General features: G+C 38.4%; 1 protein-coding gene across 3 annotated transcripts in view; it reads right to left on the bottom strand.

Moving 5' to 3' along the window:
* The window catches only part of WNT5A (Wnt family member 5A), a 30436-nt gene extending 17643 nt beyond the window's left edge, over window positions 1-12793 (bottom strand). The window contains exons 1-3 of one of the 3 annotated variants that reach the window (XM_033926641.1): window positions 11715-12793; window positions 3665-3795; window positions 1458-1705 (exon numbers count right to left, since the gene is read on the bottom strand). In XM_033926641.1, coding sequence (XP_033782532.1) covers window positions 1458-1705; window positions 3665-3795; window positions 11715-11720 — 385 coding nt within the window. In that variant the 5' untranslated portion in view covers window positions 11721-12793. Of the gene's footprint in view, window positions 1-1457; window positions 1706-3664; window positions 3796-9729; window positions 9851-10104; window positions 10238-11714 lie in introns of those variants that run through there. The other 2 variants (XM_033926642.1, XM_033926643.1) reach the window with 2 other exon arrangements.

The following is a 12793-nucleotide window of genomic DNA, read 5'->3' on the forward strand; positions in this document are numbered from 1 at the left end:
AAACTTTGTGAAAACATATTACTGAGGTTAGGCGATGTATATGAGTTACCCATAGTTATTCTTTTTTTGTTGTTGCTTGTATTAATCAATCTTCCCTGCCTCATACCCTAATTATAAATCTTCTTTATTACACAGTTTAAATCAAATGGATTATTAGTTCATAAATAGGTTTTTGAAAAGCCACAGTAACTCTAAAATTAACAAAATAAATCCTAACACACTATTCTACCAATTTATACCCTGAAATATTTCTCCCTGGAATATAATCTATTTTCATGATTTAAGAAATAATTGTAGAAATAAAGTTTATGCAATGATGCATATGCTAGGGGGGTGCTGAAAAATTCTTAGCCCCACCCACCAACTTCCTAAATTCTGAGCGTTATTTTTCCACTGTAGCTGAAAAGAGTGTTATCTTATTTGATTAAGGGCCAATTTGCAGAAACAACATTCTAAGTTTTGACACTGTTTCAGATCATTGATTGAACCATATCCACCTCATTCTCTTCTTGGTTGGACTGAGAACTTTTTAGCACCCCCTCCTAGTCTGAAGAGCTGAGATTGTGATGTCATAATGCTTCATTCCACCCATAAGAGCCAACCTCATCAGTGATGTCACAATGGTTTGATTGTCCTATACTTGGCTCATTTTTATTACATATGAGGGGGTACTGGAAGGTTCTCAGCCCAAGCAACTTCCTAAATTCTGAGTGTTATTTTGCCACTGCAGCTGAAAAGAGTGTTATCTTATTTCGTAAAGTGCCAATTTGCAGAAACAAAATTCTATGTTTTGACATTGTTTTGAGATCATTGATTGAACCACATCCAGGTCATTCTCTCCTTGGTTGGGCTGAGAACTTTTCAGCACCCACTCCTATAGTTCAAAAAGGACTTGAAACTCCCAAATAAATATTCTGTGTAAACAAAGAAAAACTATGCTCCTGCACTGCCTTCTTTATACATGCAGCCATAAAAAAAGTCAAAGAAATGTCATTTTGGTCTTTTTGGATAGCACACTTTCAAATATAGTAGAAAATACATTTTTTTGAAGTAATAAATAGATTGTATCCTTTAATTTGCTTAGTGTTATTTCAGAGATCCTGTATTAAAAGGTCATGTGTGAGATATATTTCTTAACTAGCTTTCTGATGTTATACTCCCTTCTGGTCCAAATGATCTGTAAAGTAAGAGCTTGCGCCAAACCTTTTATTGAAAAGGCTAATCACTATTTTAAAAAATGGAATTGCAGTCTATATGGATATATTTTTTTTCTTATACTTTTTCAGAACTTCAGCAACAAATTGGCGTCTAAATGATTTAAATATGGGAGGCACTGGTTGCCATCATGTTGGTTCAGATAAGACACACCAATCCCTTACTTGTCGTAACTTGCAAAAGTTTGATTCTGATGGAACTATTTTAAGCAAACCCTTAAACTGCTCCAAATTGCTTCTTACCTATCTGCATGACTTTGCCAAACACGGAGGTGTTGTCCACGGTGCTACAATTCCATCTTCGGTATCTGAACTGATGTTGGCACTCTCTAATCCCCGTCTTGGCCCCTTCTCCAATATATTGCATGTGGTCCTGATACAACTGGCACAACTTCTTCTGTCCCTGGGAAAGACCAGCCAACTGACTGCATAGCGGCTGTGCTCCTATAATAAATATTTCTGGTCTCTGAATAGGATTCACACCTAAAGACCTAAATAAGAAAGGTGCCGATTAAAGTAAGCACACCAGAGTACCAACTGCCCTATAATAAATATATTTGTCAATCAATGTCAAGTTCTCTCCTGTTAAATGATACCAATAGTTTTAAATATTTTCAAATAAATTCCATTCAGAGTTGGTTCATCCCATCCCGCTAATCACATAAAGCCAAGGGAAAAAAAATAACTTGGGCACTGAATACCAAACAAAGGAGCTACAACAGTGGTCTCAAACTCAAACCCTTTGCAGGGCCACATTTTGGATTTGTAGGTACTTGGAGGACCTAAAAAAAATAGTTAATGTCTTATTAAAGAAATGACAATTTAAAACTCTTTATAGTTTATAAATCTTTCCTTTTGGCTAAGTCTTAATAATAATATTGTCATTTATAGCTAAAGAGACATATGATCAAGAAACAGTTTTATTTTACTTTTGCGATTACGATAAACATACTGAGGGCCTCAAAATAGTACCTGGCGGGCCGCATGTGGCCCCCGGGCCGTGAGTTTGAGACCACTGAGCTACAACATACCCCTCCCCGCAGTAGAGCCCAGAGTGTTAGAGCATTTAACGCCTCAGACCATGGTAGAAACCTCTACCATGGCTTAGTAAAAGAGGGCCTTAATTGGCAATGTAACTTTAAAATTAAAAAAGTTATTTCAGGGTTGTGCACTTTTAGGAGCTCAAGCTCCTCCAGGTTAGATAATATTATGCATTGAAGAGAGGGAAAACATTATTAGTACCTTAGGCCCTCGTTTACTAAGGTGTGCTAATTGATTTAATGCACGCTAAATGCTAATGCGTGCGTGTTAGTCTATGGATGCATTAGCGTTTAGTGTACGCTAATTGGTTAGCGCACCTTAGTAATAGAGGGGGTAAGTGTTAAAATTTAACCATTTTCACACTTTTACATGAACGTAGAGGGATAAGGGGGGTGCTTCTACTTAAGAGGTAGTCAAATTAAACTAAACATTATATGTTAAAAAAGAATAAATTATACTGCTACTATTAATTATTTCTATAGCGCTACCAGACGTACACAGTGCTGCCCAGAGTCACAAAGAGTAAGAAAACGGTCCCTGCTTGCAAGAGCTTACAGTCTAAACAGGCAAGACAGACAAACAGGATGTCATGGATACAGTTAAGGGGAACGGTTAATCTGCTGGCTGGGTTGGTGGGCAGTGAGGAGTAGGGTTATGGATTGAAGGCTATCAAAAAAGGTGGGGTTTCAGTCTGTCCGCCAAGCCCTTCCCTTGTTTTAAAGCAATCTCTGGTAATTTATTCCAGGCATAGGGAGCAGCTAGATGAAAGGAACAAAGTCTGGAATTGGCAATGGAAGAGAAGGGTACAGCTAAGAGCAGCTTATAAATTATAATATAAAGCAAAATCAGCAAAATACTCCAACTTCTTTGAGGGGGTGCTGAAAGGTTCTCAGTTCAACCAACCAACTTTCTAAATTCTGAGAGTTATTTTGCCACTGTAGCTGAAAAGAGTGTTATCTTATTTCGTTAAGTGCCAATTTGCAGAAATGAAATTTTATGTTTTGACATTGTTTCAGATCTTTGATTGAACCATATCCACGTCACTCTGATTTTGGTTAAGCTGAGAAATTTTCAGCTCTTATGTTAAAAAATAGAAAACTAGGTTATTTTCGGGCGGTGGGGAGGGGGTTATTATCAATAGGAGGCAGAGTCAAAATCTATTTTTTCAACTATGTCTCCCTGAAGTTATTTAAACAATGACACAGTATAATGTAGAACAACAACAACGTCTCCCATTAATTATATATAGTTGACACACACACACAAAACACTAATTGATTTAATTTGGATATTTACAGATGTCCTGTGGTGGACTAGGCAATCCGATCTGCACATTAATACCTGTTTAGGCTACAACAATGCATGAAAGCAATGCATCCCACACTAAAAATGATAGATAATCTACTTACCACCAAGAACTGGCCTCTATTACAGCTTGCATGAAACAGGCGAAAAAGGTGAGAGCCAGTACAATGTATCTAGAAGCCATATTACTACCAAAAATCCCAAAATCTCTGCTCATAAATATTCCAATGGTTTTCTGCAGAAAAGGAAGAAAAAAAAAAAATGTGTCGTCGTGTTTTCAGTTATATATGTTTTTCTTCAGAAATGCATGTTTAACCAGGGAAATTTTGTCAAGAGCTCTATCAAGATCCTTTGGTATTCTCGCTCTGTCTGCTTTGATACAGCTCTTGTCATTTAATGACATGATATGTGTCATTTCCTTTAAATGATTCCACCCACATAGTCTGACAAGAACAAAAATCATGTGACTGTCATTGTATCATTACCAAAACACAGGAAAGAACCAGGGTTCTACTCTCTGCAGTGAAAAACAATCCAGAACAAACAAACCAAAAAACTGCAGGAGAATGTACACGATGAAGGCAGTCTTTATTATGACAAATAAATCTTTTGAATAAAAACCTTTTACCAGGTAGGGGACCCAACACGGTCCGTGTTTCGGACTAACCTTCGTCAGGGGTCCACTTTTGATAAAGGAGAAATTTTTCAAAAGAAAAAAGAGCCTTGAGCAAGTAACAATTGTAGACGCGCTGAAAAGACTGGCAGTCTTTTCAGCGCGTCTACAATTGTTACTTGCTCAAGGCTCTTTTTTCTTTTGAAAAATTTCTCCTTTATCAAAAGTGGACCCCTGACGAAGGTTAGTCCGAAACACGGACCGTGTTGGGTCCCCTACCTGGTAAAAGGTTTTTATTCAAAAGATTTATTTGTCATAATAAAGACTGCCTTCATCGTGTACATTCTATTGTATCATTACCAACACAACCGAGCACTCTTTTGTGATTCCTGCTGTGAAATAGCTCTGTAAGACTTCCCCTAGATATTAAAACACACTTTCAGCAATTCATTCACAAATTAAACTCAGATCCTAAGGGGTCCTTTTGCTAAGGCGCACTAACTGATTTAGCGTGTGCTAATCGATTTAGCGCACCTTAGTAAAAGGACCCCTAAAATTCAGCAAATTTTCAAATTCCAAACCAAAAGGTACACAATACTATCTGTTCACTTCCATGCATAGCGGGTAAAAGGGAAACTTTTTATTTGGTAATAAACAAATTGGTGGATTTTAGCCATTTCTAAGAGCAACTGGAAAGCTCTTTCAAGCAAGCATTCAGAAAATAAAATTCATTTTTCCCTCTAACCAGGTAATGCAAGTGAAATAAGAATAATAATAAAAAAAAAAGTTGAACAAGAACTAAAACCCATTAATATGTCTGCTAGAAACCTTGAAGGCTTCTGGAGTGACAAGGTCACTAAGAATCACAATTACATTTAATATATTAATTGAATTGGTTTTGCATTCATATATGCTTAACACATTAACAGTACCATCAGCCCATCAAAGGATTTTAGAAAGCTAACTGAAAAGATTTCTGAATTCAAAAGGTCATACAAGTTGTATGCGGCAGTTCAACAATAAAAAAAATAAAAATTGCCTACTTTGCTGATCCTTTTTTTAAGATGAGCTAAACTACTTTATTCAGAGGGGATTATTAGCTAGGTTTTTGCAACATTTCCATGGAAAAATCAAACATATATGACCTAAAAAGTAATTAAAACCTTTTTTCAGGTCATTATTGCTCATGTAAATAAGGATTTAGGTAAATAAATTCTACCATTACTAGGTTAGATACAGGCCCACGTCTGTGTATGCTATCAGTTAATAACTAGCAGTCAAAAATTGTTCCCTGGGGAGAACATATGGAAGGAAAGGTAACAGGCAGTCAAGCCATTTTCTCAGCTTTTTTTTCTGTTACCTTCAAAATATAATGCAGATAATAACAGCATTATCCTGTGCAACACAGTTTTAGCATCAAATGCTAGCATTCTTTGAAACTGAAATTTCGGGTGAGACTTATCAAAAATGCATTTTTAAATAATATTAAAATAATGATAGCATGTATATAGCAAAATTACCACAACTGCTAGCCCCAGTTTTTACATCTGCAAATCCATTTAAACCACGTATATTCCCTGCTAAACCCATTTTAAAATTGTTTCGATGAAATAGGTAATGCGAATTGCTGATGCCAAAAAGTATAATCCATTCAAAACGGAGGCTACTGATGTTATCATAGCATAACCGAAGTTGAAAGAGGGAAAGAAAAGCATTGAAGCATGTCAAATGTGAACCCAGGGTCTGCCACGACAATTAAACTCCTCTTTAAAATTACCTTGGTTTTTCTTTTTAAGTGTTTCATGAAAGCGCAGGGGTGCAAAGGATCAAATGGATTTAGCACTAAAGAAAGCCCAGCATTTGCTCCCTGTCTGTGTCTCTAGGTTTTAATTAGCTTTCTTGAAAAGTTGTAGGAAATTTCAGCAGGGGAAAAAAAAAAAAAAAGTTTCCATGATTCTAGAGATGCCATTGTAATTAAACGTGACCGCAAAAAAAACCCCCGTCGAAGCCCTGGTCTTCTCAGGAGCAGAGGGAGGAGGGAGACAGCTGGCCTCCTCTCTCCAGATGTGCACTCCTCTCACTCATCTCCGTCCATTGCTTCACCTCTGAGCTCTACTCCACCTCAATCACCTCCCATCTATCCCGTATATGAAGTCCCTTCCTACTCTTTACAAGCTTCCTGCTTTCTCTTCCCATTGCTCATGTTTCCTCTATGGCTACCTAGGCTTTCCTTCCCTCCCCCGCCCCCTCCCATATCACACCGGCTTTGCAGGCTCCAGCTGCTTCACAAGCCAGTGTCAACACTTTAGGCGCGGGCTTGTTACTAGACGAAGATCCTTGTACCGGAGGCTGTCTTGACCCATCACTGCTCCTTCTCGCCCAAACCTTATCTAACAACCTGCTTCCTCTTCCTCGTCTTGGAACTTTTTTTTTTTTTTTTTTTTAGGAAAGCCCATTAAGGGTACCAAAAAAAAAATATCAAGTGGCAACTCCAGCAGGAATGCTGCATGATGCACTGAATTGTTTTATCATCTGGAATATTTAAAACCTCCGGGCTCCTGCCCTGTCCTTAATGTAACAGATCCCTAGATGTTAAAGAAAGGGGAATCAGTCAGAGTTAGATGGGATGTCACGATTTTATAAGATTTACGCACGTTTAAAGTGTGATGCGATAGCACCTGTACGAAAAGGTGTCAGAAAAGTTCTCAGCCCAACCAAAAAGAGAATGACGTGTATATGGTTCAATCAATGATCTGAAACAATGTAAAAAAAAAAAAATCTGAATTTTGTTTATGAAAATTGGCTCGTAACGAAATAAGGGGCCATTGAAAAGTTCTCAGCCCAACCAAGAAGAGAATGATGTGGAGCCATGAAACCTACAAGTTATTCCACACTTTTCTTGACACGTTTCGTTTCTTTTCATATCATTGAAATGAAACGTGTCGAGAAACGTACGGAATAACTTGTAGGTTTCATGGCTCCACATCATTCTCTTCTTGGTTGGGCTGAGAACTTTTCAGCAGCCCCTCTAACACTCTTTTCAGCTACAGTAACAAAATAATGATCAGAAATTAGTTGGTTGTTTGGGCTGAGAATTTTTCAGCATTCCCTGGTATTATTGAGGTGTGTGATAATCTGCGGTTTTCAAAGGACTCTCTCTAGCTCAGTTAATTTTCAAAGTGTAAAAAATATGAATAAATCAGACCTAAGATGTTTTGCGACCTTTACTTTAAAAAAGGACAGAAAATAATAAGAATTCTTTAAGACCTATTGTGCCACAAAATAATTTTCTTACAGAAAAATACTCCTTTTTCAAGCCCCCTAGGTTCAGAATATAAGTTTCTATTGGCTTTGTAACGTCATGATCTTTATTTAAAGATGTTTTTACTACTATGCAGAGCTAAACTCCGGACTCTCCGGTAAACTCCTAGTTGATGCATTAGACGCTGTACTTCTGTGATTCATAGTCTATAAATCACATCTCATACCACATAGAAACAGACTGGCTTATAAAACAGATTGGAATTTGTATTCAGCCCTTAGAGAGAGAAAAAAAGAAGACGAAAAAGAAACTCGAAGGATTGTTTTAAGTACTGATTCTATGCAAAATTGCTGATTTTACAGTCTCAAGTTTCAACAAGTATTAAGCATGGAGCTCTAGATTTACAGCAGTGGTAGTGTTATTCATATTTAATAACCATAAAGTTAGCGCTGTCAATGAATATATGTCTTGTTAATTATAAAAAATGATCCTCCGTCTTTCCTATAATGTTCACAGTCTTTCAGTTGATCCCAGTACATAATACTAACAGATTAGACCTGTGGTGAAAAAAGGGGTTTTTTTTCCCCAAAATGATTTGCAAATCTAGAATTTATGGATGTACATTTTACCACATCCGCAGAGGAAAGGTTCTGGAATATCTCAGGACATGAGAAAATATAACCTAGAAACTGAAGGAGTTTTATACCATTTATAATGAGAAAAAATAATTCACTAACTCCCTTTCAAAGACAGAAATACAATTGTGTTTATTATATCAAACTCTTTCCAATCTGCAGGAATCACGAAGTCATGATTGTAAAGAAATATTTCAAAAACTAGAGATCAGAATACATATGAAATTCCATGTTTAGTTTTCTGGGTTTAGTTTGACTGTTTTGTTTTTTATAATGTATTTTTGTATTTTTCAATTAACCGTAATCACTACCATGTATGCTTAAAGAGAATACAGTTTAACAGTAAATGTAAAGTCTTTTTGAGTGTCCCAGTCTATTTCATAGTGATGGGAAAATAATCAAAGGCTGGGAAGAGGATTTAACACTTGGGGTCTTTCTTCTTTTTTTTCTTCTACTTCTCAAAGCAGAGTTAAAGATGTATCTAATATTTCCTGAAATTCGGGGCGGGGGTTAAGCTACCACACAAAATTTGCTGGAAATTGATTACAGCATGAATCCTGTCTCATCACAAATACGTATCCTGTGCTCACTGCAGCCTAAAATCAATATTTCAAAAAATCTTAGGCAAACAAAGTCCCGTAAGAAAACAAGTGTTGCGGTCTAGTACACATTGCTTCCCATATCTTTAAATATTGGCACGGATTCCTTGAAACCTGTAAGAAGTGAAGTACTCCCAGCATCAATAATTTGTATGAATTTTTGCCATGGGACAATATAAAGTCCACACCGCAAGCAATGTTAAGAAACTATGATTTTGAAACTAAGCAAGACTAAAGGAATTTAGAGGAGTAAATAATGGGTCAAGGGTTCAGATATTAATTAAAAACGTTCGAGGTGCCTAACCAAGATAATCAAAACGGTTTAAGACAACAATTCAAAAAATACTCTGCACCTGAAAGATTACAATTTGTATTCATTCATTTACTGAGATATATTAAGTGGAATTTAGAAAAATGTATGCCATTGAAATAAACATTCATTTTAGTTAAAATAAAACACACACACACCACATTCTAGAAGGCAAAATCATTTGATTTGCGGTTCGTTAGAGATGGGGAGCTCCTAGTTTCACTTCCACTTCCGTGGGAGCTTTATTCAAGTACTGACTTTTCTTTTTCATTAGCATAGTAAAGAAAAAAAAGGGAGGGAAGAGTCTTGTTTGTGTATTCCTCAAATTGTCCCAATTGTAAATCAGTAACAAGTCAGACGCTTCCTACTTTCCACCAAATACGTGATCTCAGTTCACTTTTTGGAGACAATGGCAAAGTTACCCTTACAGTCCTTTTAACTATTCATCTCACTTAAGAAAAACAAAATGGATTGTTTCAATTCATTGGAAATGCAAGTTCCAAAATTGTATAATTTCTTAAATTAGTGAGTGAATTACGTCCATATAGTAAAAATGAAATTCTGAAAACATGGAAAGCAACTAGAAAACTGTTATTGAGCATGACATTAAAAATACTTGTTTGTATGAAATGCGCTGTAAAATGAAAATGAATACTTCATTCCATGGTCAAATGATTTGTGGGCGCCTACAGAAAGCAAGAATTCTACCTTAAAATTGGAGGGAGTTAACGATTTTTCTTTAGCAATTACCTTTGTCTATTCATTAATGCAATATACCTACGTCACCGGAATAAAACAAATGTAGCAGCATGCGGTCATCAACACAAGAAGTGCGTTTCCCTGAAGTTTTATTTCCACCCAGTGCTGAAACTGTTTCTTAAAAGCACTCAAGGAAAAAAAAAAAATAGATATCTCAAAAGCCAACAGAGGGCAACCTGCACCATAAGAAGAGCCCCTTCACCATCTTTTCCATTCCCTCTAAAGCTGCACAAAGCCAGATGAAGACAGTCAGGTTCTGAAAGGACTCGCGTTAACGTGTCATGCTTTGCATTTCTTCCAAAGTTACTTTTGGGGGGGCTAAGTTGAAGCGAAGACAGAACCTTCTGTCTCCGGAGAGAGATTCACCTGCATCTGTGAAAAAGTTGCTCTTTGCGGCAGCACCGCTTCACCACTAAGAACCTGACCGAAGGAGTAGCTCCTTCCAAGATTTATTGAAATGCTTCCAATGGTCAGCTTGGCTGTTTTGAATAATGTGACCAGCCCCGTTATGTGCTACTTCTTATTACAGGGAATGTGCAGCACGCTCGATGAACTGAATAATTAGTTGATTACAAATTCTGAAAACATGAAGTCACCTCTCTGATCTTCTTACACAAACGTTTTTTTTCCTCTCAAACCAACTGGAGCGTAGGGTCGGCTATTAAGGTCCAGTAAGTAGCTGTAGCAATTTGTAAAAGAGTAGGAGTGCCATAGACTTTATCTTAAAGCTTTCTTTCGATGTGAAGAAACTGGATAGCATCGTTTCACTGACATGATTTTGGATTCCTTAAGAAAAAATATGTTTTACAGTTTAATTTATCCACTGCTTTTACTCGACCAATAAAACAAAAAAAGCAGGCCCTGCAAAATTACAAGTAGTTATGGTAGGAACGTACTTTCAAAAGGCATTTATTAACTTGGGAAGAAACTCCAAATAAATGCATTCAGAATTTAACAAACTTCCCTGGTTTAATATTGAACTCCTGACCTTCGCAGTTAAAGTCAAAACGGACAATAGCAGAAAAAGAAAAACCAGTTTGCCTTTTACAAACCGCTGCTATGAAAGGAAACCTACAATACAGCTCCTGCGCTGCTGACATGTAGAATTTGCTGCAAATGGAAAATGAATGTTTATAAAGAGAAAGAGCTTAAAAAAAAAAAACCACCCCTCTTGCTCGACGTTCTGCACTGGCAACCACCCAACTTCTCTTAAACTATTCCACTACCCTCAACTTTTAGGGCTCCTTTTACTAAGCTGCGTTAGGGCATTGATGCGCGGAATAGCGCGTGCTAAATTGTCACGGGCGCTAGACGCTAACGCCAGCATTGAGCTGGTGTTAATTTTAGCCGTGTAGCGTAGGTTTAGCGCACGTGCGCTAAAAACGCTAACGCAACTTAGTAAAAGGAGCCCTTAGTCTTGGTTGCAATAAGGCTGCATTTAAGAGTTGGAAAACAATTCTTATTTTAGTTTTCTTGATCACTTTTAACAGAAACGGCAGCGAAGTGCAATTAAATCTCTTTTAAGCCTCAGAAATAAGTTATTTAAAACGTTGAACCTTTTCGGTTCCTTTCATTCAGATACCTGTCCCAATATCCGTCTCCCAGCTTGAACAAATACTTCAAAGTCCTTTGCCAAAAAAAAGTGTTTTTATATACTTATATATTTTTGCAAACAAACACACAGTTGCACAGATATTAGATGACACAAGAAAGCAGGTTTACTGGGACCCCCTTAATGGGATGGGAGAGGGACTGTTGACACTCTTACTCTTCATTAGAGGGGGGAGGGGATGGGGTAGACTCTCAGACAGTCTGCAAGATTGAGGAATTGAAAAATGAAAAAAAAAAAAAAAAGAAGCCTGGAGGTAACTCAATAGCAGAATATGCACGCCCACTTAGAGTAAAGAGACCCCACCGCACCATGCGCCAAATGTACAATCACTTTAAAGAATGCAAGGTGAAGGAAAAAAACCTACCTCCATTCTGGTTTATTTAAGTGAAGCAAACAAATAATCCAAGCATGCAGGATGACATGGGTAAATCCTTCCGTAGAACAAGTCCTCGATACCGGGCCCGATCGCTTGTGATCCACGTTGCTGCTCTGCTCGTCACCCAGAGAGGGGGCAATCGGTTGCCATTCGGAGCCTCCCAACCTGTGCCCGCTGCTGCGGGCTCTAGCTTTGAAGGGGGTTTTGTACCTTTTCCCACCTCCCCCTTCTAGAGTCGCGTTCGGCTGTGGCTGCGCTGGAAGGACCGGAGCGAGAGCCTCACGCTGCCCCCTAGCGTTGAAAGCGCTCAGCACACGCTGCCCGCACCCGTCCGACCTCCTCAGCGCGCCACCGGCTTTCTTCAGCCAGCCAAGCCCAGATCCAGACTGCTGGGGTGGGGTGGGGGGGAGGATGAAGACCAGACTCTCCCTCCGCCCGGCTACGGAGCTCCCTTGCAATCAAAGCGGTTGTGAAAGTGGGCGTGCTCCGTGTGGCACAACGTTCAGCTGGAGGGGAAAGTGCATCGAGTTAGATCCTCTTGACAAGAAGCGACGGAGGCTTAACGTTACCGATTCTGCACAGTTTGCAGCGTGTTTCCTCCTTGCTTATCGATTAAAGTTCCAAAGGTTTCTTTTGTTCCTTCAGTGGAAAAAAAAAACAATGTTTATGATCTAAAAGGCTGAAGAGTCAAGTCCGCTATCGTCCCAGAGAAAAAGATGAAATCAAATTGCTTTATTTCTTTTTTGTTTTATGGCTTCTGGCTTGCGAATCCTGTACCGATCTCTGTAGTAAACGAGTGAACTTATGTATTTATTTTTTTTAGATCAATCGAAGATCAGCTCTCACTGCTTCAGTTCAAGCGAGCCTTGAGAGAGAAAGGCAGCAGCAGATCCAGGGCATGGAAGAAAAAGCTCAGTCTAGGCACTTTCAAAGCAGTCTCCCGCGCAAGCTTTGCAGGGCTCGTGGCAGTTAAAGCTCTGGCATGAGTCCTCACCTTGAATCCTATTTAGGCTACCTCCACTAGCCTCTTGCTCCCGCTGAGCTCGCGATCTCGATTAAGCCCCCTC

This window comes from Geotrypetes seraphini, chromosome 17 (genome assembly GCF_902459505.1).
Source record: "Geotrypetes seraphini chromosome 17, aGeoSer1.1, whole genome shotgun sequence".
Taxonomy (NCBI): domain Eukaryota; kingdom Metazoa; phylum Chordata; class Amphibia; order Gymnophiona; family Dermophiidae; genus Geotrypetes; species Geotrypetes seraphini.